Below are 26,838 nucleotides of genomic sequence, written 5' to 3' on the forward strand. Positions count from 1 at the left end.
AAGCACAAATACATTAAAAGATTGTGCTGCTGAATCTCTGAGCCGGTGATTCTAGTCTCCCTAATCGAGACAGGGTTTCAGAAACCTAAAAAACCTGAACTAATCATGATTGACTACATAAATGCACCACATTAAACTGTGAATTATGGTATTTGATTATAGATGTAATTACTGTATCTTGTTTTGGAGACAAATCAAAATACTGAGGATATGAGCCTGTTCTGTTGAGTTATATTTGATTGTTCAGGATATAGATCTGGTTTCTGGTTGTTGTTAAGGCTGACTTTCTAAAACATCAGGAGATAACTGCTCTGGGTATCTCAAAAACAAGTTTTGTTGAGCAAATAGGCTTCTCTCCATTTCAAATCCACAAGAGATGCCTCAATTCCTGTCCCTTGAGAGGCTCAGGGAGCAACGCTGCTGGGAACAGACACTCAGCTCAGCAGCCCCTGGGTTGCCTGGCAATCATTTATTACCTGTCAGGTGATATTTAATGTCCTGGGAGGAGCTGGCAGAGGGACCTTTTCGTCACACAATACCTGTGGGATGGGATGTGAGCAGGGAGAAGGAATAGGGCAAGAGGTTCCCTTATTTTACTACACAGACATCAGTTTTCAGCCCCAGATTTGTCCCTGGAAGTGTTCAAGGCCAGGCTGGATGGGGCTCTGAGTAACCTGCTCTAGTGGAAGGTGCACATGGCAAGGGAGCTGGAGCAGGATGGGCTTTAAGGTCCTTTCCAACCCAAACCTTTCATTGATCCTATGACTTCAGGTTTTTTTTAAAAGCTCAACAGCAGGGAATAAATAAAACAGAGGTAAGTGGAGAAGTGGTGAGAGTAAATGTTTTTTAGGGCCCCTTCTGCTGGAGAGTGAGTGTCCTGGAGCAGGAGTAGGGCATGCTGTAGGAGCAGCCTCCATAGGCATTGTGGGTGGGAATATGGAACTTTGGGGCACCACCAGCTGCTCACTCAGAGGAAAAAGGTTCTTGCCTGATGCAACTTCTCCATTTCCCTGTGGGAGAGTCTCCACCACATTTTTGCCTCTGACTCCTGTCTCCACCCCCTGCTGCTGCCTCATCCTTTGCTCCAGCTCTGCTCTTAGACAGAATTAGGTGCTTCTGGCATGGAATAATAAACTAGACTCCACATCAGAAAGGAAATGGGCTTTTGCCAATCCCACGTGGGCTGAACTGTCCACAGGGCCCTGGGCTCCAGGGAGGGCCAGCAGGTCAGAGGATGGAGGCAGCTCCCTGATAAGCCCAGGTATTTAAGCAGCTTTACATGGATATTGCTGTGTTCCTGCTCCCCACCCCCTGCCTTTCCTCAGCACTTTTTCTGGTGTGAGCCCACATTCAGCACAAAGTTGGGGTTTTTTCCTCTCTTTTTGCTGGCTTAGTTTCCCACCAGGTGGGTTCAGAGCAGCAGCTCAGTGCAGGGGAGAGGCCAGGAGAGCAGGAGCAGCACAAATGTGTCAGCTCAGGTTGACTTAAACTGTCCTTGAACTGTGCCTGGGTGAGCCTGACGTGACTTGGAGAGGGGGGAAGTTAAGCTCAGGTATTTATGTCCCCTCCCAAACACGATTTATGGGAGCTGCTGGTAAACCTGGGGCCAGTTGGCTTTTCTAAACAAACCCACAGGTCACTTTAGCCAATTTTTCTCTTCAGTTTAAGCACGGAATGTTGCTACTTCCCCCAGTATTTTCCCTTTATATCATATGAATTTATAAACACGGGACAAAGCAGAACATTCTGTAGTCCTTAGTTATTTATCTCGTTCGTTCAGATAACAACTGTTCCAGTTATCAAATATTCAGTTTCCATTAGTACTTGGAAATAACTTTTTTTGTATAGATCTCAGTGCATTAAGTAACTGGATTTTTTATGATAAGAGTTAAAGTAAAAGCACTACGAAATGGAATTTTAACATACTACAAATTTTCAAATGCATTCCTAGTTCAGCATGAGCCCCTATTAATTCATCACTGGAGAATAGTTTTATTATAGTACTTTTTCCTTATTTAGGATCTTAATGGAAATTTGAAGGCAGTTTTCTAATTTAACAGAATGTTGTGTCTGCTTCAGAGCTGATGGTACTGTTCTTTTGAAATCTGTGGGTAACTTTTCTGCCTTTCCTGGAAGATTTAAGGTCTGGGTGGTGTAAATAGGCTATTGTGAGCAAGACAGTTAAAAGTCATTAATTTCAGAAGTGTAAAATTCCTGTCATTTTGATCTTAAATCTCTGTCTTGCTTTTCCTTTTCCTTGCCATTAACTTGAGGATGCAACTTATTAATGGTTCGCTCTCCCTGTGCTGGGCTAAATACAGGACAGAGTCAGGAGAGGTTAAAGAGCTTCACCATGCAATCATGACATGATTATTATATATAATTAGCAAGGCACTCCTGCAAGCAGCCATCTGAATAAGTTGTGTTTTGGGTAGGTCACTGTGCTTTACCATGGGTACATCAGTGGATGGATATTTGTACATGAAATCTGGGGAAAAAAAAAAAAAAGCAGCAAAAAGAAGGGATGTTCTTGGGCTATGTTAATTTACAGAACTGAAGTTGTGGTATGGAAGTCTAATGTTGGAATCTGTATTTGTGAAGTCATCAGACAGATATTTTAAGGCTGGGAAAGGATTTCCTGAGGTCATTAGCATTCTTTTCATGTGGCATAGGAGCACTGTCCAACAGTAATGCAGTAATCCCTCATTTGGAGAACCCTCTAAGGCACAGACTCCAAAACAACATGCTGGACTTGATGTCTGTGAAAGCCATTTCTCATATACTTCTCCCAGAGCAAGTACTTTTAAGGGTATTGCCATTCTGATGAGACCACTCTGGCTCCCACTCAGCTGAATTGCTCTTTAAACTATTAATTTGGTCAGTCGAGTAATTTAATAATTTTCTATATGCAGACAACAGAAGCTGAAAATCAGTTTGATGTGCTGGAACTACTAATCATGTCTTTGAAGGAGTACTCTAATAATGTGTGTGTCTAAACCACTTCAGACCTACATTCCTTCTGCATTTTGAGGGACTATTCCTGAGCTGATACTCATATTTTTCTATTTTACCCCCTTTAATTTCCTTATGTTAAATTTCCAAACCTAATTAATACAATTTCTTTCCTGTACATTCACTCTGTGATGGCTCAATTAGAGCAGCAGTAGAACTGTGGTTCAATATTCAGGCCAACTTCATAATTGAAAACACATTTTCTTCTCAAAAGCTGCAGCTGGTTTGGTTCTGCTCATGCAGAAAAGGATATAACCTTGCATAACATAGGAAATGAACGGTTGAGAGAGAAGCCAAATTCAATTTCAGTCAGATATTTTGAGGATAAGTCCATGATCTATGGAAGCAAGGGAATGAAAAGTGTGTGTATGTGGAAAGCAGCGTGTTCAGCACTCTATTAATCACGGCCAGCCTGGGTGCTGTTGTGTGCCTTGCGTTAGCACTGATGCTCATAGGGAGGCTGGAGAGCAGCCAAGCACTCCAGAAGTTAACCTCTTAAAGACCCTGAGCTGCTTTCTGTTGAATAAATGTAATTTTGTGGTCAGAAATAAATGCTTGTGATGTAGCAGGAGCTTTGAAAACAACAGCGTGGCAAAGCTATTACAAATTGCTCTGTGTTGGGGAAGTCAACAGCATACATCAAAATCCAGCGCTCGTGTTTGGGCCCAGAGCCCCCCTGCTTTCCAATGGAAGTCCCATCAAAACCCTCTCTTTCCCAGAAGTGAATATTTTTGGCAGTTAATTCTCTTTCAAAGTCCACTTTTCATCTCAGTTCTGTTCCCCAAAGCAGGAAGAGGTCGTGACCTGCTCTTGGGGTAACGGCAGCTCCACAGTGCTTTCATTTCTTTGTTTACAGAAGTGTGTAAATGATTATTTATTTATTTTTGGCTGGCTTGATTGCAGTTTAAACAACATCTTTCCTGAGGAAGGTGATTTAAATATACTCCAGCATCTCATGGGCAGATGAGCTCTCCCTGCTGAGCACATGGGGTGGCTGCTGCAGAGCCAAAAGCATCCCCAAGAGGAGACACTGACCTGCAGGGGAGGGACAGAACTGCAGAGACTCTCAAATACAGTCAGAGCCTCTCCTATTATATCAATAATATCTTTTTCCTTTACATCAGTGTATGTATCTCAATATTATATCAATAATCCCCTTTTCCTTCCTGGGACAGCTCTCAGCTGTGGGGATAACAGGCAAAGTCCCAAACCTTACCCATCCCACCAGAGGCAGCGACAGGCGCCGTGCACCTTCCCTGAAGCTCTTGCAGGTTCCTCTCCAACTTGCAGGCAAGTTGTACCAAGACAGCAGAGACTACCAGAGTAACTTTGGGGAGGATCAGCCCAAATCCTCTTATTTTTACATAATTGACAAAGTGCTGAAATTCCTGTTGGCAGCTGGTGGGCTGTCTGTACCGAGGCGCGCTGTGCCGCTGCCACGCGCTCGGGGGCAACGGGAACAGTGGTGGGAAATTCAGTTTAGTCAGGATTCCGACAGGCAGCACTGGTGCAGCTCGCAGGGTCAGCAGTGTCTTCTCATCCTCAGAAGAAAAAAAGAGAGCTTGAAGTGTGCTGGAAGGAATGGGGATGGGAGGGCTGGGCCAGGCGAGGTATTCTGCTGAGTCCCTGTTTCTCCAAGTACAGAATTATCTCTGTATTTATTACAGAATTACCTCTGTTTATTACAGAATTACTATGAGGCTCTGTACAAGCTGGTCTTGCTTTGTCAGAAAAGAGAAGCAAGAGGGTGAGCTCAGTACAAAACACCAGGAAAAGGGTGCAACTTGGTATTTATTTCACAAAGGTGGTTAATGAACTCCTTCTTGCATAGATTCCTCAAAAGGAATTAGCTCTGACCTAATTTTTTAAAAAATACCTAAATAGAAGTTTGGATCATCCATGAGGGAGAGGAGTGATTGTGAGTTCCAGGTCACTGCTCAGAGCCTGGAAGGGAGAGGTGCACGGGCAGGTGAGAGCACCCACTCACCTTACACATAGCTCCTGCTGCTGGGAAGCTGGGGGTGATGTGTGGTAGCCCAGGCTGCTCTGTCCTGGCTTTCTCCCCTTCCTCCCTGCCCCATTTCCCAAACGTGGCTGGGCTGGCGTGGCCAGAGTTGTTCTCCATCCTTGTGCTCTTGAGGATCAGAACTGGCAAGCTCTGACATCTCCCTCTTTGGTGACAGAACAAATGTTTCGCTGATTTATTCATTAGAAAGATGTTCCTTCAGTCCTGGGGGAAGGATGTGTCCCCTCTTTAGAGGTCACCTCTTTGTTTTACCTTTTTGGCATTAAGAAAATTCACTGGCCTGTGGCCTGTGCTGACTTGAGGAGAAAGGCTGGGATGAAAATGTAGAATTACAAAGGTAAATAATTATCATTGTGCAGCCAAATTGGGGCACCCCATATCTAGTTTCATACAAGGTTTTTACACCACTTAAAATTCATGTACAACACAATTTGACTAGTCATTGGCAGCCACACTTACTAACTGGAGTAAAACATTGCAAATCAGCCCTATTTCACAGAAATAGGATCCAGGCATCCCTGGTTGCTGGAGTTACTGGTTTGTGACAGCAGAAAACACTGTGAGAGTTTGAATAAAGTGTCAGAGGGGCTGGGATGTTGGCATTAGCTTGGTGTTCAGGAGGATCCTTTACGCTGCCATGAGCAAACTCCTTATTTCCAGGACCAGGCTGTCCTTTGATTTGAGCATGAAAAAACACCAACGCCTCCAGGAAAATTGTAACGTGTCATTACATCAGAGTGTATAAAATCAACTAATATAGATATGAACAAAGTTAATCCACTTTCATACTGTAAAGATTGATGGATGAAAGAGAATTTTGGTAACATTTGACACTCTGAGCCTCCTTGTGCCATCCAATCCTTGTCACTGGTTTTGTGCTGTTCCTGCTGATCCGTGCGGGTGAGGGACCCACGCCATGGGGTGTCCTTGCCCCAGCTCTGGGTCCCCACCTCCTTCCTCGTGCTGAGCCCAGCAAATGCACAGCATGAGTCAGTTCAGTTTGCCAGCACAATGGAAAATAAATTCTTCCTCTCCTTCCTTCGCTTTTCACCGAGCCACTGAGCTGAGTCACACTCCGGCAGGAGGAGGAGGAGGAGGGAGCAGGGCTGCACCCTGCCTGCCCCATGGATGGGTTGGCAGCTGGGAAACCTGCTCTGAAATGCAGAGAGAGGTGAGGAGGGAGGCAGGTGGGTTATCCAAGGCTCCAGGAGAGCTGATCCAAAGGCAGGGTGGCAAATAGGATTTAATCAGAGCTGTGGCTCTGCTGTCAATATCTACAGGCACATGTTGGGCTGGGCTCTTTTACTGGGAAGGAAGATCAAAGATTGGAAAAGCAGCAAGAGGCTGTCCTGTGAGAACATTCCTCAGGGGATGGCAGTGCTGCTTGTCTGGGAAAATCAGGATTTATCTGGGCATGAAAGGAAGAGGAGGTTTTAAGGGTTCAAAGTTGCAGCTGTTTCACAGTGGAGGGAAGAGAATTGAAAAGTTGAGGTGTTTGAGTCCTTCCTAAAGCTCTCTGCTTAACTTGAGGTTAAAGCAACAAGTTGGTGAGGCAGGCATGCCCTTCCCAGGCTCTTTCCTGGTACCTATGTCCCAAGCCAAGCAGCTTTGCTAAACAGATTGGTGTTGGATCCACTGTGAAGTCCTTAATTCTGTTAAAGAATTTATAGCCCAGCTAAAATCCATGCCATATGCCTTAAGCAACTGCACAGAAATAATTTCTTTATAATTTTGCTTCAAAACTGTTTTAATTGCAACAAAACTAAAAATAAGAATTTTTTTACTTTTTCTTTTGTCAGTGGCAAAATAAGTTAACAGGGATGGCGAATAAGTTTTCATTAATTTGTAAATGACAATATTATTTTTATTAATTTATTTATTAATGTAGGTATCGCTTGGTATTAAGAAAGACAAATCAAGCCAACTATATTTAAAGGCTTCAAAGCAAGACTGATGCATTAATATTCCTGCTACAGCCACCATTTGATTCCAAGGCAGTTATTCAAGAATACAGCATGGCTCAAAAGAGTGGTGCTTTAATGAGTTGTTCTCGTGCTTCTCCCTTTGTTTCATATGGTTTTTCCAGTTCTTAATGGTGTTTTGGTAACTTGTAGTAATTGAAGACAAATGGAAAAATTTCGTGATGCAAAACAATATGACAGAAGACGTGTAAGGGAAAAGGGATGGGTGTCTCCTTAAGGCATCCATTTATTAAAAATCAGAACAGAAAAATAACTTCACTTTTAAATAAATTATTTTTACTTGATAAATTAGTTCCTGATTGTGTGCAGGACAGTAGAAGACATATTAAGGTGGTTAACAAGAGTGGGAACTAAAGTGGAGAACTGTGAGGATAAGTGGAAGAGCTGGGACTGCAAAGTTCATATTTAGCACAGTTGTGTGAACACTTGTGTTTGTGGTACTGAGAGTAAATCACCAGTGCTTTGGTAATGCCAGACAGACACAGCTCTGGGAACCCCTCACAAAGGAGCTGTCTTTGGGATGCTGAGTGCAGCATCCCAGCATTCCAGCTGTGCTGAATGATCCAAGTGGATCCAAGACGAGCAGCACACGTGGCAGTCTCGTGCTCAGAGATTTGTTAATGTGCTGATATCCCTCAGTTCAGAGAATTCAAGTGTCAGTGCAGGATGTGCTGGCATCTGGCAGTCCAGCTTCCTTGCAGAGAGCTTCAGTCATCCTATTCCATCTTTAAATTCAGGAGCAGAGGTGTGCATCCTTCAGTCTGACTGCAGCCCACGAGGTGATACCAGGTTCATACAGCCCAGAGCATCCCAGCCCTGCGGACCCTGCTCAGGAGATTGTGGGGCACTAAACATCAGACTTGAATTAATGCTGAAATCTCCTACTGCATAAAAATTGACAGATTCCAAACTAAAGCCACAGGCTTTGCTTCTGTCCTTCTGGACTTGGCTGGACACAGCTGAGAGAGGCCACACTCAGATAAACCCACGTTCAGCACCTTCCCTGGCCTAGGTGCCAGATCTGTGGTGCTTACGTAAATGTGGAGATAAATCCGTGGAGTCCATTGGTGCTATTTTGATTTCAGCCAGGTGCAGTGAGTATGAGACTGGGACCAAGTACTCCTGAACTAGGCTCTCCATTGTTTTTGGGGGAGCAAGCCAGCAGTGTCAGACAACAAAGGGATCAGACCATGGAGATCTTCATGGCAGGTTGGAAGGAGACGATTCTCAAGGGGAAGGGGAGACAATCTCCAGGGTGACCTTGGTACCCTGAGCATCAACTCAGTAGAGCACTTGACCTGGAAAAACAAGGTGGATAAAGGGAGGACTGGTCTCAGCCCAGTGTCTGGCCACAGCTCCTCCACGTAGCTCCAGCGATGTTTTAGGGTTGAAGAGTGAGAGGAAGGCTGTGCTGAGCAGGGAGGATTCCTGGTGTCTCATTTCTGTTATCTCACTGCAGAGCCAGTGGTATTATCAAGACAAATAGGATGCCAAAACTTAAAAGTGAACATATGTTTATGGGGGTGGTGGGGAATACAGAGGTCACTGTTGTTTCTTTCTGCTCAGAGAAGACATAATGGGGCCTGGTTTAGATAAATTAAGATTTGGAACTAAGCTCGTGTCAAGACAACGCGAGTGTAATTATAAGTTGACTTCTTTCAGGGTCCCTGAAGTTTTTAGAGTCAAATAAAAATGTTCAGCAAGAGTTTTATAATGTAGTTCAATGGTTTTAATGTGAGCTGATTGCAGCTCAGCCTTGTTGGCTCCTAAAACGATTTTACTTTGATTTGAAAATTTTTCAGTGAACTTCCAAATATTTCCATGTCATTTCAGTGCTCTGTTTCCTCTCTCTCTGGACTTCATTTATATTTTGCTATTTTTGATGTCTTTTTCCTCTCATATTTCCTTATTTCCTTATGCCCCTGGGTGCTGGCATGCCTAATTATTTTTTTTATTCCAGTTAAAGTTGTCACGGTGCTTTTTCTAAATTTTATTTTAAGATATAAAATAGTTGCAGTGCTCAATTTTATAGAACTTTAAACCAGACAGGTTGATTTATTTTTTTTTAACAACTAAAACATAAAACCATATTTCTGCCTAGTGGGATTGTTTGGAATTCTGGTTTTGAATTTGAGGGCGAGAAAAGGTGTAAAATACCTGTGATTTACAAACTGCTTCCTTTGGAAAGTCTCTGATCTCCTGGCAAGATGTTGTTTCAAATCTGGTTTATATTTCCATCACTCTATAACTGGTAAGGAGCAAATAAACCATACCTTCTATAATACTTAGAGAGAACAAAAGTACAAATGCTCTTTATTAAAATGTGGAAAAACTGTAATAGGAAAACAAATCCATCGTGTTATTTCCCAGAAATGAAAGCATTTTAAGTGCTTTGCTTTTCATAAAAGGGGCAAATGAATTTTTCAAAATACAGTACAGAATCAGTGCTGTAATGCTAATTGTATTTAATAATAGTAATTTAAATTTGGCTGCTCTCTGCCTAGCATCAACGAGAGAAAATTGTATGTGGGAACGTTGAAGTCCAGAAGTGTAACATATGGTGTGGTTTGGCCTTCAGAGAGTCTCTGTGCACCCATGAAACAGCTCAACTGCACAAGTGTTCCTGGTGGTGCCCCTTCCTTCTCACCCCATCCCCGAGCGGTGCCTGACACTCCCCAGCATGGATTTACACATCCCAGGGCCTCCCTGCCTTTGGCATCTCGTTCCACAGGCTCATTTCAGCTACTCCTTGTGTGAAAATGTTCTCTCCGAATTGCTTCTGTTCTCCTTCCCTAATGAGCATCAGTCCATCTGTGATTGCTCAAATTCAGATTATTCACAACCATCAATCCCTTGCTCTGTGGCAGGTCAGATGCCCTGGGAGATTCCAGTGCCTTTCCGTGGTCTTTCTTGGTAAACTCTGAAAGAGCAGCATGGCCAGCTCGTCTTGAGAATTTATATCTGCTCTCCACATCCTCCATCATTTCAGCATCTGATGCTCATTTATCACTTTTCCAATACCCTTTGATAAGCTCTAAATAGGTCAGGTGTCAGTTACACCACACCTCCACCCATCTCCATAATTAATGCGGATCCTGGGGGGATGTAAGCAGAATAGGAATTTGGTTTATTTCTTTAAATACAGCCTTGTGTTGTGTTGCCAGAACTTGTCTCTTCCCAGCCTCTCGCCGTATCTCCCAAGATTTCCTCGCTGCTGCTGCCAAATGCTGCGCGGACGCTGCCCGTGTCCTTATTTCCCTCCTTGACCCCTCCTCCCCTCCAAGCCTTTTCTTGGCTTGTACCTTGTGCATTGTGCTTCTGGGTGATTTCTACGATTGTCCTTTGGTTTGCTGGCCTTAATCCTGCCCGCAGTGATCCCGACAAGTCCCTCACCAGCCGTGATCCGCACCAGCCGCGCGCTGTGCCGCGCTGCGCTCCGACTCCCTGCACTGTTTAATCGTCCACGTTGTAGGATTGTCCCCTCTCCCTTCCCAAATCTCTCCCTTCTCCTCACAGAGGCGTTTCAGGACAAAGTAAACACAAGTGGCACCAGGGCTGACCCCACAGCACCCTCCTGCTTTATCTCCCCTCCTCTTCCTCTCCCGGGCACCCGGCGCTTCCCGAGCCAAAGCGCTGGCAAAGCCCTGGCTTGGTCACACGCTTCCCAGTGCTGCAAATCCCCCTCCTGCAGAATAAAATATCAGATACCTTCCTGAAATACAGATACAGTAAACTCTGGCCATTGTTTCTGCCTTATCTATGAATCAATAATGTAGAGAAAGAATTCAAGGACGTTTTTCAGACAGGGCCTTCCTTTTTTTAGGCCGCAGTGACGTCCACACCTTTTAAATGGTTCCATAATATTCACTGCCTTTCAAATACACAGAAGAATTGATATCAGGCCTTTGTATCCGCAGTTCTTCAGATCCTTCCTTGCCTTTTATTAAAATATGGGAACGATAATCTCCATGCCTTTGGTTTCCTGATTCGGGTAAGCTGCCACAGAGCTGTGTCAGGCTTTCCTGTTTCCCTTTCTGTCCCTCTGCTTTGGAGTATTAATTCACTGGATCTGATCCTGAGTCAGTTTGGTTGTTTATTGTCAATATGAAGCAATAGAAAATCCTCTGCTTTCTACTACAATAGGAAAATACACGTTTACAAAAAAAAAATTGCTGTGGAATAGGTACTTTATTGTCGGAGCCGTTAAGCTGCCTTTCCTTATAAAATGGAGTTTTAGATGAAAATACAGATGTAGGGGGACAATAATAAAATAATAAAAATAAATTCTTAGATGAGTATTGTGCGTGTTACATAACACAAGGAGAAGCTGGTCAGAGGAGCTCAGGAGTGCAGACTGTGTCTTAGCTGTATTAGAAAACTTCTTTGCATGTAGAAGATTCACAGTTATTTAGTGTTAAGTATCACAGGGTGTTCAACAAGTTCATTTTTCCATCTCCTCAGGGGCTTATTGGAAATAATAGAAAAATCTATTTACCACAATAAAGGCAGGGTGGGACATCAGAAGTGGCCGCAGTTCCGTTTGCTGTGATAGATCTCAGTACATGGTAAAGAAAAACAGTTGTTGAAGAGAGAATCTACCTGGCAAGTACCAGGCTTTTTATAAAGATTTAAAGTAAAGAATCACAACAGGCAGGAGTGGTCATGAAAATATTGATGCTTGTTATTGGACTGAAAAATGGACTTTATAGTCAGTACAAATGCAGCAGGAACAGTCTTTTAAGACTGCTTCTATAGGAGCTGTACATAGGAGACATGGATTCCCTTTTTATGTAATTACTAGTTTTACATGAAATTATTAATTTATATTTATAGCTCTGAGTGTGAGAGTTGTATTGGAACAAGTCTTAAAGCTTCTTTTCTCATCTCCCCTTCTAGATTGATGCATTGGGTAAAAGAAGCAAAGAAGCAGAGGCAGCCTTCTTGAATGTTTATAAGAGATTAATTGATGTTCCAGGTAAGCTAATTATTCCCTTATTCTGAGAAACTAATGGTTCATGTTTGTGTGAATGCTACTGGGCATTTTTCCTACTTTTAATAAGGTAAATACAAGCAATGGTTTGGTTCTGGAACTGACAGACTCCTGTATTGTTTCTAATGGAGAGAACTGTAACTGTGGCACATTTCAGGACTTCTCATTGCATCTACATGTCAATGTTTCTATTAATCAGTTTATATTATTATGATACTCTGTGATCCTCAGTATTTTGTTCGTTAGAGGGTTCAGACAATTTTAACAAAAAAAAAAAAAAAGCATCTCAAAGATTCACCAAGAAAAAGCAATACTTGTACTTTTAAAGGATAGAGAAAACTTTTCATGCCTTCCAAGAAAAACAAAAGAAAAAGCCTTACTGAAAAGTAAATCACTACCAAATTTCAGTTCTCTGCAGTGTAAGTGTGATCATAAATTTTATTCAAAGACCTTTATTCTATGTGTTTTCAACTTCCCTTTTGTTTGGCATACCAACTTTCTTTGTTTGGCATTTGGTTTCAGTTCATTTCTTTTCACATTTTGTGAGTTGATTTTTTTTTGTTTTCCCCAGTGGTAAATAAATAACTGCCTGAGCAGATTTTTCTTTTTGCAGCTGTACCCACAGCTGAGAGGGGCTGAGGAGCCCAAGTCTCCACTGCCACTTCTTGGCCTGACTGAGCTGTTGGCACATGACTCTGTGTACCATTTTATAGTTTTATAAAACATTAAAATTATATATATAATATTCAAAATACCTCAAGAGAGGTTTTGAGGTGTAATTAATACTTTTAAATACTTTTAAGGCTTCACAGTACCCTGGCCTTCACTGGTTTTACCATTTAAGGAGCGCTTTTCATGCATGCTTCAAATAAAAATTAATTTTTTAATGCTTTAGTTTAATGATTAACTGGTTGAAAGGCCAGTGTTTTCAGATGCTCAGTCTGAGCTAACAAATGTATTTTTTAATGCTTTCCCATTCATAGTTGAGCGGTGCCCAGTGGCCAGTCCCTCTGTAGGGATGCAGGGACTCGCCACGCTCTTCCTGGGCCACAACTGCCTCGGGAATGTTGTTTTTAGGTTAGTCAGCTGTGGTCTGTGAGTTTTCCTTCACTTATTTCCTGCTCAGACTCTCAGTAACATTCTGCTGAGCACAGAACATCTCCCTTTGCCCACCAGCTCATGCTATGGGAGGAGTGGATAAACTCAGAGAGGATCCCAACCATCACGAGCAGTTTGCCTGGCACAAGCAGTGTGGGCCTGGGATGGGCACCCACAGCTCTGGCTTGGAAAGAAACCCCTCCATGGAAACATTCCCGACATATCTGCAGCCTGGGAGTCCAGCATGAGCGCTGGGGAGAGGCACTGCAGCCCCTCCATCTCCACACTAACACTCGCTGCAGCTTCCTGCCATAATTTGGTAGGAAGCTGAGTAGGTTTGAGTTGGAGCAGTCTGGCTTTTTTCACGACTGAGAAGTGGTGTCAAACAAGAGCTGTGTGGGATCCTTCGTGTGCTCTTGTGCAGAAGCTTCTTGCTGAAGCCTGGCACCTCACAGGTGCTGGGATCTGAGCAGCAGATCAGACCAAGCCTTGAGGAGAAGGTAGGATTTATATCCCACCCTTGCTGTTGAAATGGTGAGGGACTTCTTTGTAGGAGAAAGAATTTTCTCTTTTCTTTCATTTGCAGGAGCAAAATTTACAGCCCTGCTCCCACGCCCCACAGCCTCTCTCTTGCCCCGCCGTCCCCTGCGCGTGCCTTATGTCACCTGTCACAGAAATATTTATTTGATATTCTTAATATGCATAAAATCTTCTGCCTGGCTGAGTTGGGAGTGCAGTGGAGTCTGTGGGATGAGAAATATCTCCGGGTTTTAGGCCCATGCTCTTACCTGGAGGTCTGAGGTAAAAATAAACTCCATGTTCTCAGGAGAAGTCCAGTCAGTCTCCTGTAGCTGCGTGCAGGCGTAACAAATACTCACAGTTTACAACACAGGCTGCAAGGAGAAGGAAAGCAGCCATTAGGAATGTATGGCACTGGTTTTTGTCACTCTGCTTCATTGTGTTGCTCTTTTTTTTTTTTTCCTTCTCATCCCATGTAGTCTGCCACGTTGGGCAGTGTCCATAGAGGGTTGGGTGGGTATCCATGGAGAGCTCTCCTTTATAAACAGCCATCGGTGCTCATTTATCACACGTGTTGCTTTGCCTCCGTGTGGCTTTACATATCTTTTGACCTGTTCATTTGGTATTTCAAATATTTAGGTACACTTTTAGCTCCCCAATGCTGCTGTGTTTTCTTTTTGGTGTGAGCAGGGAGGATGATGTTTGGGGGAAGCTATGCCTGGAATGCTGCAGAGTGGTTATTTAGCATTAAGCATCGCTGTTACATGACAAGGGTGCAATTTTATCAGACTTTCAATATCCTTTATAGAACCATATAATAATTGCAGCTGAAGTCTAATTCCCAGCAGCCAATTTTATGGTTCTTGAGGAAAGCGTGTATTTCTCTCCTCAGTAATAATGTGCACACTTTATATAATTAAAAAGGGCTTCTATTTTAATTTTACTATAAAATGATCTGTATTGAAACTCCAGCTACAGTGCTTTATGGATTCAGCAAAGTTTAATCATTTTCTTTCCTGACCTGACCAGAGTTTTCACTCAGGCTCACCAGTAAGGAATCTATGGGAAGGGTGGTATTTTACTTGTAAATTTTCCTATGTACATCAGGGGGTTTCTCTTTAAAAGATAAACCAGACCTTTTATATATCTCTCTTCAGCTTTATGATGCTGTTAAAATAGCATTATCATTGCTTTGTGCAGCAAAATTTATCCTTCTTAAAGGAAAGCACATGTCAAGGAAAACATTTTGGTTTATGTACATTTATACAGCTCAGATCGTTCTGTCTTGCTCGAGACTGAACATTTTTAATTAATGGAATTAATTTTCTCATTTAATTGCCTTATTTTCAGTATGCAGTACAGAGCAAGGGAAAAGCGAATCCTGCCACATGAATTGCACTAATCAACAAGGTTGTCACAACTTACCTTTAAAAATAATGTGAATATATTTATTTTGAAGTAAAGGGAGGTTGGGTCTGTATTTTGAGGAAGCCTTCAAGATTCCTTTGTCTCCAGTTTTATACAATAAGTGTATTATTTTAACACCTTTGGCTTTTAGGGTCTTAATCTTGCAAGCACTTAAAGTGAAATTGGAGCCTTGTTGTGTGTTTGGTGGAGCGGTGTTGCCTTGCAGAAACAGTATATTCAAAATTCTCTTTTCTCTTTAAAGGACAAATAGTAAGCATTAAAAATGCTAAATATTTTTATTTCGAAAAGGAACCGTGTTCACTACTTTTTTTTTTTTTTTTAACAAAATGTCAGTGTAATTTTCAAGTAAAAGTTAAAACATGGAGACCAAGTGGATGCCAGGTGTCAGTGTCTGGTTAAAGTGGTTAAACAGAGTGTTCTTTCTGCAATTACAGCCCAGTGCCACGCTGGATTTGCTCAGTGTTTTGTCTCAGTATTGCTCCTGTGTAGGCAAAGAAGAAACAATTCTGCCTTTAAACACAAACTCTGCTCTCTGGATGTGGCACAATTAAACCCAGTTGGGTTCAGTCAGTAGAACAGGAAAAAACACAGCGTTTTTTCAGCTTGTGGACATTTGAGAGTGAGGGATGGTTAATGCAAACTGTTTGCTCTTGGTTTGGAGGGGCTGTGCTGCCTTCCAGGGCTGAGCCAGAAATGGTTTTTGTTTCTCCTTAACGGGAATGAGAAATTCATCAGGAAACGAAACGACTCTCGGGGTGTAAAAGGGGATGTGTGTGTGGTTTTATTGGAGACTCTCCCCAGCTCTGTGCTGTGATCAGATTGGGTGCTATATAACGTGTGTGATGTGGGTTTAGCTCAGAGGATCTGCTATTGAAAGGAAATGTAACAAAAAACAGAGAAGGTAAAAATAAGATTTTTTTTTTAAAGTGCCCTGTCAAAACAATCAAAAGCAATAACAGTGAAAGATGGCTGAAGTGGAAATTTTATCTTTCCCTTGCTCCTTGCCATCATAAACTGCACACCCAGCTGTAGGGGCTGTGTCTCACAAAGGGGTTTGAAGGAGGAGCAGGCTCCTTCCAAAGGAGTTTTCCACACACCTATCACTACATGTTGTATTTTAGTCTACACACAACCCCAGTTCAGCCTTGCAAATTCCAGCTGCCCTGCATAGGGCGTTCTTTTTCCAAAGAATGCTTTACCTGAGAAAACACAAAGTTCTTTTCAAATAAATGATCAGTAAAGCACTAAATAAGTGTGAGGGAATTACTTCCAAAGGCAGAAATGAAAATTATTTGCAATGCTTGCAAATAATCAGCCATTTATCAGCCTTTGCTTTTTGATTATTTACAACTCTACAGACTTGCACTGCTGCTTGGGCTGTGAGAAGATTTCATTTAAAGTGTATTTGATCAATGTCCTGAGGTTAAAGGTGATGCAAGAGAAAAACAGGTTTGATTTTGGATTTCGTTGGGTTTTTTTTTCCCCCAGAAAGATTATCTGCTGTTTATGTTGGAGGTGATAAATGTGCATGAAGTTGTTGTATTTATGTACATTTTTGGGAAAGTGTAATGTTAAGCAGAAAGGTTGATGGTAAGAAAGTCTGTATAATAAAGACTTTTACAGACCCAGAGTACTCATGATGTGCTAAAATTTCAACCTAGGTACCCCCAGCCTTTTCTGCCTGTAGGGAGAGCTGGGTGAATGTAAATTTAGGGGATAATTAAGAAAGGTGAGGGAAAAGAGGTTCACTCTGAGGGACTGCTTAAGCACATCCCAAAGTAGAATACGAAAAAAGAGTTCGAAAAAGTTAATACTTAGAGTATTCTTGTCTGAGAAAATGGTTAATTGGTTGGCAAAACTGTCTAAAGAGAAAGATCAGGTCATAGTAAACCCTGAGTTGTGGTGCATCGAGGCTGAACAGCACAGATCATTTTTGAGAAATGTTTGGTATCACTGCAGTGTGAAAAATTTTAGGCAGTTCCTCATTTGTTAATAATACATGTCAAAACTGTCACCCTTTTCCCAATAAAATATGTTAGAATAAAACAAAGGACAGACCCATAAAATGAACAAGTTTATGGTTTTGCTGCCCCAGACTGTACAAGGGAAATGCATATTCATAATGTGCCTTTTCTCAACCTTTGAGGGAAAGAAAAACAATATTACAGTGAGTACTCTCAGGGGGAAAGGAAGCAAAATGAACTTGCTCACGGACACAAAAGTGGCACAGACACCCCTCAAATGCAGCAGTCGGGTGTCTCTCTAAACACACTTGAAATCCAATAAAATTAAGCAGAGAATTGAGCATCATTAATACTTGAAAGAGTGAAAAGCCATAAACCCCTGTGGCTGCAGGCAGTGATTTAGCTGGTGAGTGGATGCCATCTGAAGCCAAAATCCTTGATGCTTTCACCTGCGTGTTTAGAACAGGTAAAAAGAAGGAGTTGCACAAACAGGAAAATCTGGAAGCTAAGTTAAAAATTATGGCCTGTAAAAATTTAGTGATTCTCCCCAAAGTGTTCTGCAAATCTGCAAGGGGTGCCTGAGTGGGAGTGAGAGGGAGAGTTTAAAAGTCCCGACTGCAGAGGGGAGATTTGAGCAGAGTTCTCAGAGGGGCAGAGCTGCCACTGTTTCATGTTCCAGAATATCCCGGACCGCCCGGGATGCTGCTCCAGCCTTGGCAGTGCAGTGCTGAGGAATGTGCAAGCAGCTCATAATCACTTCAGCCTCCTTCCCCGTGGGGCTGGAATTGCGAGCCACAGCACAGCGTGCAGTTTGGGATGTGTGCAGGGTGAGTGCACGCTGGTAGGGCAGCACTGTTAGTGTTACACAGCTCTTTTCAGATGGAGCACAAAGTCCTGGCCACTTCCCGTCTTTAGAACTCATTCACTTTATCCTTCTGTTTTGAAACCCATGCCAAAATAACTGAAAATATTTCTGTTACCTGAATACGTGGCTTGAAGTTGGGCTTGCCTGATCACATACTTTTTTCTCCAGTTTTTCCTGTTGAATTAATAATTGGATAAATTCCTTTGTAAAAGCCGAAATAAATATTCAGAGGAAGAAATATCCCTAAAGCATTCACTTTAAAAAATTTATTGTGTGGTTGTCAAGCCCTATTTTACTTGGTAGGCTGGAGGCATGGAAGGAAGAGAGAAGGTGCAGATAAGGGGAAGGATGCAGTGAATAGGAGCAGGGAGAATGTTCAGTAGAAGGAGATATCCCAGCAGATATCCCTGGGGAAGGGGCTGTGTTCACCTGCAGGGTGTCACCACAGCCCTTCGGAAGATGTTGCTGCAGGGAGAGATTTAGAGCAGCCCAAAGGCTGGGAATATCGGACTTTCCCTTTCTCGGTTGCAGGAATGTGAACTGGAATTAGGATAAACCCCAGCTTTTGGAGGGTTTATTGCTAAGTCTGTTCAGAAGCTTTTAGGAGAAAGAAGGGATGAATATAGCAGAAATGCTTTCAAACATAGTAGAAGGCTCTTTTTTCTTTTATAATCTCAAAGTAGGAGAAATGAAACTTGAAGTACGAGTGTTTTTCTATAACTGTCCTTTGCACTGAGCTCGAAGTGTGAGTAGAAATTCCATGGTCCTGGGCCATTACTGGAACATTAACAATCAAATAGAGCCTTTTCAGTTGCAGTGGCTTCTCTTGTAACTCATTAGGTTCTTTTTCAGCTGACAAAGCGCCATCAAATACTGCCCTACCTATTGTGCAAACCCCACGTTTAATATTAAAAACTCTTCTGAGGATTTACTTTGGTTACTCCTTTGAAAATAGAGGGAACTGCAGTGTAGTTCATGAAGGAGTCAATCATTTACTCTGCCTTACATGATTTTTTTTGACTCTAGGATCGTGATGCATCTCAATCTGGGGCATCTTTCTGGCAGTAACCATTCCCGAGCTGGGAGATAAATAAAGGATGTTTTTAAATAATAGCCCACAAGATGTAAGGAGCACACTCTGGGAGGGATCTGTATGATTGTGGTCACATTGCCTGCACACCATCCCGTGCTGTTTCATTTAACCCTGCAAGCTTTGGGGAACTCGTGCCGTGATTAATGGGGAGGAAAGGCGCCGGTCTGCTGCCACTCCCCCGTCGCCACGCAGGGGGGTCCCATCAGTCTGCCTTTGCTGCTTCCAGAGGTCGGCAGAATTTGGGATTCGGCTTTTTTTTTTTTTTTTTTTTTTTCCTTGCCCCCTTTTTTTTTTTTTTTTTTTTTTTTTTTTTTTTTTTTATTCTGGTAAGGAAAATGAGAGTTCCTCACCCTCTTGTGGGCACTTTGAATTCCCCGGTTCAGCCTGCACAGAATGCTCTGACAGCCAGAGGGTGAACAGAATGCTGTTAAAAAGTGGAAAAAAAATAAAAGGAAGTCACAGATCCCAGTCCTGTGGGATGGGAGAGTAAGAAAATATGTATAATTCTTGATTGAAGGAAGAACCTTTTCATGGTTTTTATGAAGTGAGGAGTTGGAGAGATGATGAGCTTTGTTTCAAATGGAATTACGGCTATAACTCTTCTGTCCCTGGGCTACCAGAGTCATAGGGGAACGGGAGCAAAGCTATCATTTATTCCATGAAATCTTTGTCTCAGTCTCTCTAGGCTATTTCAATTTACCCCTGAAATTTCTGGGGAATAATTAATGAATTAATTAAGTATGCTGTGAGGTGTTTGAATATTCAAAAGCTACAATGTAATTATTATTTTTTCTAAAACACATTTTCAGATTATTTTCAGACATGCAGTCTCCCACGAAAGCAGTCACTGCATCAGAAGCTCTTGGAGCTTCTCCGTGTCTGTAATCCAGGGATCATTCTCTGGTAGGAGCACTCCCTGCAAAGAGCAGTGCTGCATTTAGGAACGGGAAAAAAACTTCCTTTACTTCGTGACCGAAGTATTGTGACAGCGGGGCTGAACTCCTGGCCCCTTGAAAAAGTTAAATGGCGTTAATAAAGTTGTGCTTTAAGAGGATTATTATTTTTTCCACTCCCTTATCGTTTTGTGTGGGCGTTCTGGTGAGCGATCACCGAGAGCTTTGCTTACAGCGGGGTTTGGGCAACACAAACTCAGTCGCGTTGAAAGAGACGCGTTGCCTTCCTTGAATTATTTTTAGATCCCAACCTTAGGAAACACATTTCCAGTGATATAAATTATTAATTGCCCCTGTAGTTCTGGCACTGTTTCATAACTTGCTTTCTTATCATTTCCAGTGTTACAGGCCTGTAAATGAAGGGGGGGGGTATTAAAAGGCAAGTCCTTTGTTTTGGAAGAGGCTCTTTAGGAGCTCCATGTTATGGAATAGATTCAAAGGAAAAGAGAAGAGGTTTAATTTAGAAGGAATTGTTCCCTGGGAGGGTGGGGAGGCCCTGGCACAGAGAAGCTGTGGCTGCCCCTGGATCCCTGGAAGTGTCCAAGGCCAGGTTGGACAGGGCTTGGAGCCACCTGGGCTAGTGGAAGGTGCCCCTGCCCATGGTAGGGGATGGAACGAGATGAGCTTTAAGCTCCCTTCCAACCCAAACCATTCTGATTCTGTGATTTCTAGGAATGTATTTTGCGAATAAGCCGAGAACGAACCTCGGGCAGCGCAGAGCGGAGCGCTGTGCTCTCGTGCAGCCCCTGGCCCATCCCTGGGGGGGGTCTCACCGCACGGAAAGACCCCGTTTGTGGTGATTTTACAGCGTGTGAGGAGCCCCCCGGCACCGCTCCGGCACCCGCGGCCGCCGCCCGATCCGCCCGCGCTGCGATCCAGGCCGGGCTTTGCCGCTCTCCCCGCCGCGCTCCGGGCCGGGGCCGGCCGGGGGTGCCGGGGGTTCCTGAGGGGGCCTGCGGGCACTCCGGGGTGCCGGGGGTTCCTGAGGGGGCCGGCGGGCACTCCGGGGTGCCGGGGGTTCCTGAGGGGGCCTGCGGGCACTCCGGGGTGCCGGGGGTTCCTGAGGGGGCCGGCGGGCACTCCGGGGTGCCGGGGGTTCCTGAGGGGCCAGCGGGCACTCCGGGGTGCCGGGGGTTCCTGAGGGGCCAGCGGGCACTCCGGGGTGCCGGGGGTTCCTGAGGGGGCCGGCGGGCACTCCGGGGTCCGAACAGCACCTCCGGGGCTCCGGGCAGCACCGCCGGGGATCTCTGCGTTCCCTCCGGGGTTCGGGCCGTTCCTCCGGGGGTCCCGGTGCTCCCTCCCGGCGGGGCTGTCGGAGCCCGTTCCTCGGGACTGCTCCTGCCCAGCAGCGCTCCGCAGCCCCGGGCTTAAATATATATATATATATGGGGAGAGAGGGTAATTTGGCCCTGCGCACTGCAAATTGTACATTTAAACAACGGCACAGTTTTTCCACTCCGTTTGGCAAACCCCGCCGCCAGCCCCTCGGTGTTGTCGGGGGTCCTCACCCCTCACGGCAGCAGCAGCCACGGCCGAAGGGTTAAACATAAACTTTAAACATTCCCTGTCCCGCAGGAGCTCCTTTTCCAGGACCCGAGGTGGGTTTTTCCCCCCTCTCCTTAAATAACGAGGGTGGTCCCAGCATACTCTATATCGAGACAGCTTTTCATCAGTTGCTCATCAGCATGCTAATTGCTGTATGACTAATTATGCCCTGAATTCCAGTTGATTTTCTTAATGAGACAGCTGGGTTAATTATGTAATCGTATGATTACATTAGCCCAGAGTGCCCTGGCGAAAAGGAAGGCGGGCGGGAGTGGGATGTCAGCGGGCGAGGGGCACGGGGGCAGCCGCGGTCATTTTGGCCGTAATGATCGGGGAGGGCAACCCGCGACTGTTTACACCGGGATGGGACTGCTGGCACCGCATGCTGTGCCTTCTTCAGCTCCCAGGATGAGGGAGCAACGGGGGTTCTTCAGCAGAATTCACTTGGGAAGTTCAGGCAGCCAGCGTGGCCCTGTTGTAACTCGGGGATTGAGGCTGGGCTTGGGCTGAGCGATGTGGGGTGGGGGTTGGACTGTAGAGTCATGGAATATCCTGGGCTGGAAGGGCCCCACGAGGATCATCAGTCCAACTGGCCCCAACAATCCCACCCTGGGCATCCCTGAGAGCATTGAGTCCAAACATTCCTGGAGCTCTGGCAGCCTTGGGGCCATGGCCATTCCCTGCAAAACCTGGGCAATGCCCACCACCCTCAAGGGAGAACCTTCTCTTGATAGCCAACCTAAACCTCCCCATACACAGCTCCAGCCATTCCCTCCTGCTGTCCCTGGTCACAGAGAGCCGAGATCAGAGCTGCAGACCCCAGTGAGTCTCTCCTCAGTCTCCTCCAGCTGAACAAACCAAGTGCCCTCAGCTGCTCCTTGTGCGGCCCCTTCTGACCCTTCACCATCTGCTGTCCCTCCTTTGGACGCTCTCTAGCAGCTTTATATCTTTCTTACATTGTAACACTCAAAACTGCACCCAGGGTGCTGAGGGACTGTCTCGTGTAATGAGTAGTTCAGGCAAAATCAATCTTAGTGTTTCTTTTAAAATTGTTTGTGAAGTCAGTACTTTACACACCTAAAGAGCAGCAAAAAAAAAGGTTCTCTTTTTCTACTGTTGAAAAAAGATTCATCGTCAGGGCACGTGCGTGGTGTGAGAGCAGCCTGAGAGGTGTTGCTGCGGCTGCGTCGCACCAGCTCGTTTGATGTGAAGTATTAACTGCTATAAAAAATCACTTCACATTTGTAACATTAATTCTTTTCATGTCTGTGTCCACTGAAACGTGTCCATCCTCCTCCTTTGTGGGGACAGGAGCTCCTCTGCCAGGGGACAGCGAGGTGTGTCCCAGCAATGAGCAGGGATGTGCCCAGGGCTCTGCAGTCGTGGGGAAGGAGAGGCAGGAACGGGCTCTGCAGGGTTGGAAATTGGCGGTTTCTGTTTCTGCTGTGGTGGCGTGGAGGAAACCTCGTCAGGGATCGGATCCAGATGTGCTGGGCTGCCTGCAAGCACAGGATGCAGGGGGCTTCTCTGTGGGTATGGCACGCAACAAGTGGATTAGGAGAAACGAGCAGGAGGAAAAAAACACACTAAATTTAATGTAAAAATAGATATCTCAATCTACTTTTGGGCAGTAATGATCTTGCAAAATGCTTCTTCAAGTTTTGGATGATCAGATCCCTTTTAGTAATTTTTTCTTTTCTTTCTTTTTTTTTTTTTTTTCATTTATCCTGTTACCAGCAGGGATTCTGGAATTTCACAAGAGAAAATTCAAAGCAAGGGAATAATGTATGATGAGGTTTCCATATTTCAGTGTTCAGCGAGGTGATTTTTCTCTGTTACAGACCACAGAAAGGGCATTTCCTTTGCTGCCTCTCTCCGTAAGCCAGGGCCAGTTGAATTTTTTTGAGCCGTATATGCCTGTTGTTTGTGTAATGAATCGAAAGTTTTGGTCCATTGCTTGTTTAAAAATTCAGTGACCTCCTGTTAAATGGCATGAAACATACTTTGCAAACCTGGTTAATATAAAAAGGTATGCTTTTCCATGCATGCATGTGTTGGGAAAAGGAGAGTGTTTTTATTTATTTTTAATCTGCTCCACTCAGGTAGGAAAAAAGCCATTGTGACTGTAAGGTTTATACTTGTTTCAGGTTAATTGGTGTTTATAAATACTACAGAAATAACAGGTTTTTAGGTTTTTCAAGCCAAAAGAGCATGTTGGAGCTTGCCATGAGAAATTATTTTTCTCTCTGCCCAAAATGTCTTGGTTGGTCATTTTATTGTTGTACAACGATTAGTTTTCTTTAATGCAGTTTATAAAAATAAAGTCTAAGAGGTGCTTCACCCATGGGTTTTTTTAACATGTCCTCCAGCAGTATTTGGTGGCTGCAGGCCTTTAGTCCTTCAAATAGGCTCTAGTGAAGTTTGAAGTTTAATGCACAGAGACTTTTTTTACATTTTGTTTGTTCTGCCGCTGTTTTGCTACTTGAACATTAACCTTTAATAGAGCTAAATTAAATATACATGTCCTGATGAATAATTATGAGATTGCAAGCATTTTCATTTTGTACACAAAGCTTCTCAGGGATTGCAAATTTGACTAAAGATTTAGTCATTATTCACTTTATAATGCCCGTGTTATTTTTGTCTTTTAATTCTTGGCTGATTTCAATATAAAAAGCCCTGTGTATTAGGAGCAAAATACCTCTTGTGCTTGTCCCGGCTTTTTACAACGGGCATGTTAAAATGAGAGTGGGGGAAAGTGCACCCACAATTTTGTCAAGTTCAGTTTCTTTCATCGTGGCACTATTTCACAGAAATACCCACAGCTGAAGCTTAAGATCCTGGGCCCGACAGGATTCGTGGTTTCTGTAACAATTTAAGACGTGGCCAGAGCGAGACAATCCGGCCTTTCTTTGTGCTCAGCAGATGAATGTCCCGGGCTGGCTCTTTGGGGGATGCTGTGCTGCAGGAGTGTGACAAAACGCTCCTCGCAGAGGAAGGTCAGGGACCTCCATGGGAGCAGGGGAATGTTGTGACAGCCCACACCGTAATAGGACCATCCATAAATACTGCAGAGCCTTCACCTCGTGCTACTGCTGCCACTTCAGCTCTCTATTTAATTCCTTACCTGTGCCCCCCTGTCTCTGCCACAATAACATTTTAAGTTTGATTTATTATAAATATTTTAATACAGATAATAATAACGAAAAGTATTTGGCCTAAAAAGCATAAATGAAAAAGCTATGTAGTCATAAACTATGTATGTACAGAGAACAGATGACAAGCAACCTAGATTTTGTATTATGAACAGGGTAATGCCATAAGCTGTTGAAGAACCCAAGTAACAAAATGCAGCAGGCTGCTACTTAGAATGTCTCTGAGTTCAACATAACCCAGTGCTATTCTTTTATAAACTATGCAACAACGCTGGCATATTGAAAAAACACACAGGCTCATGCTTAATGTGTTAACAGAGGTACAATAGACTTATTATGTGTTTCCAGAGACTGGAACTGAGGGTGGTCTGAAAAATTAATGACTGTGGTGGTTGAAAATTAAGTGAACTCCCTAATATATACTGTTGTTGATCCACTGAGTTTGGTGTTTAGCATTCCTCAACAGGAGACTAAATCTTTGCAGCCATTTCACAAGAGATGCTGGCGCCCATAGCAGAAATATATTCAATAATCTTTTATCAGTCCATCACACTCCAGAGTTTTCCTATCCTGACTGGGAAGAAGTCCCAGAATAAATCACACATGCACGTGTCAGGTGTGTGCTGAGAACCCTCTTTACCAGAAGGGGATGAACATCAGAGAATTAATACTGAGAGGACATTTGATTAATAGTGTAAAAGAAAGGGAGATCCAAACCCAAGGTTCATGGAATTGATTACATCCACACATCGTTTCTGATTGTTATTGATCTGTCAATTAGAAAAAGTACCACTCAGATCTCCATGGTCACAGAGCTTGTTTGAGCTCTGCTGTGCGGGAGGGCACAGTTTGCTTCAGAAATTCACTCCTGCACAAGCAGAGGCCTGTGAGGGACAGTAGCTGTCAGTGAGCTGTGCAGTTTGATTACTTTTCACCCAAAAATTCTCATTTTGCAGTAAAAAAATGTGAAGCTTAAAACTTTCACATGCCTTTGTATCATGACTGTCTGCACCCAGGAACTCTGTCCTGGGGATTAGTTCCAGGATGAAGAAACCGTGTCCAAATTTCATGGAATCCCAGAATGGTTTGGGTTGGAAGGGACCTCAAAGCTCATCCCACTCCACCCCATCCCCTCCCTTGGGTGGGGACACCTTCTACTGTCCCAGGCTGCTCCAAGCCCTGTCCAACCTGGCCTTGGACACTTTCAGGGATTCAGGGGCAGCTACAATCAGGGCAGGCTGTGCTGGGACCTCAGCACCCTCACAACCAAGATTTTTTTCCCACTATTCCATCTCTCCCTGCCCTCTGGCAGTGGGAAGCCATTCCCCCTTGTCCTGTCACTCCATCCCTTGTCCCAAGTCCCTCTCCAGCTCTCTTGGAACCCCTTTAGGCACTGGAAGGGGCTTTAAGGTCTCCCCAGAGCTTTTTCTTCTCCAGGCTGAACACCCCCAGCCCTCTCAGCTCTGTATTTAAAGGGAACATAGATAGAATGAAATATTTCTGGTTTTTTTAAGTTTGCAGGATATATGATGTGAAGAATGTACAGGTCTAATAACTCAAAGAAGGGCCCTGCTGGCACCAAAATGGAGAAAAAAGGACACTTGTGCTCTGAACTGCTTGGGTCGCAGAAGTGTTCCTGTTACATTTTATTTACTGTTTCTTTTTCAGATCCGGTTCCAGCCTTGGATTTAGGACAGCAGCTTCAGCTGAAGGTTCAACGCATGCACGATATTGAAACAGAAAACCAGAAACTTAGGGAAACTCTGGAGGAATATAATAAAGAATTCGCCGAGGTGAAAAATCAGGGTAGGTTGCAACCATATTATCAGCTCTTAATGCACACTGAAATTTGAAGACAGAAATGGTATTCAGTTTTATTTCTTAAAGGTAGAAATTCAGTAGAGAAAGTGCAATAGTCTATTAGGGCCACTTCTGTATTTGTGTGTGGAGATGGGCTTTGGGCAGACTCTTTGGATTTCTTCAAATTTTCATTTACTGTAGCACCAAGTCAGGATGGAGATGTTATTCTGCATGTTTGGTTGTAGCCTTCAGCACTGAAAATTTCACCTGACGTTATTTGTGACATTTTCTGAGAGGCAGTGCTGGTACTGACATCAGGCTGAACGTGGGTGTTGGTACTTGCAGGATGTGCAGCTTGCAGAGACAAACAAAAAATTGAGTATTTTGTACCCACATATGAATCTGTAC

At 43.9% G+C, this 26,838-nt stretch overlaps 1 protein-coding gene across 10 annotated transcripts in view; it reads left to right on the top strand.

Annotated features, from left to right (window-relative positions):
* CUX1 (cut like homeobox 1) overlaps positions 1 to 26,838 on the top strand; it is a 270,952-nt gene that overhangs the window by 109,015 nt on the left and 135,099 nt on the right. For 9 of the 10 annotated variants that reach the window (XM_053960856.1, XM_053960859.1, XM_053960858.1 and 6 more), the window contains exons 4-5: positions 11,917 to 11,995; positions 26,299 to 26,436. In XM_053960856.1, the coding sequence (XP_053816831.1) occupies positions 11,917 to 11,995; positions 26,299 to 26,436 (217 nt within the window). Of the gene's footprint in view, positions 1 to 11,916; positions 11,996 to 21,104; positions 21,529 to 26,298; positions 26,437 to 26,838 lie in introns of those variants that run through there. The other variant, XM_053960862.1, reaches the window with a different exon arrangement.

Source organism: Vidua chalybeata, chromosome 20 (assembly GCF_026979565.1).
Source record: "Vidua chalybeata isolate OUT-0048 chromosome 20, bVidCha1 merged haplotype, whole genome shotgun sequence".
NCBI lineage: Eukaryota > Metazoa > Chordata > Aves > Passeriformes > Viduidae > Vidua > Vidua chalybeata.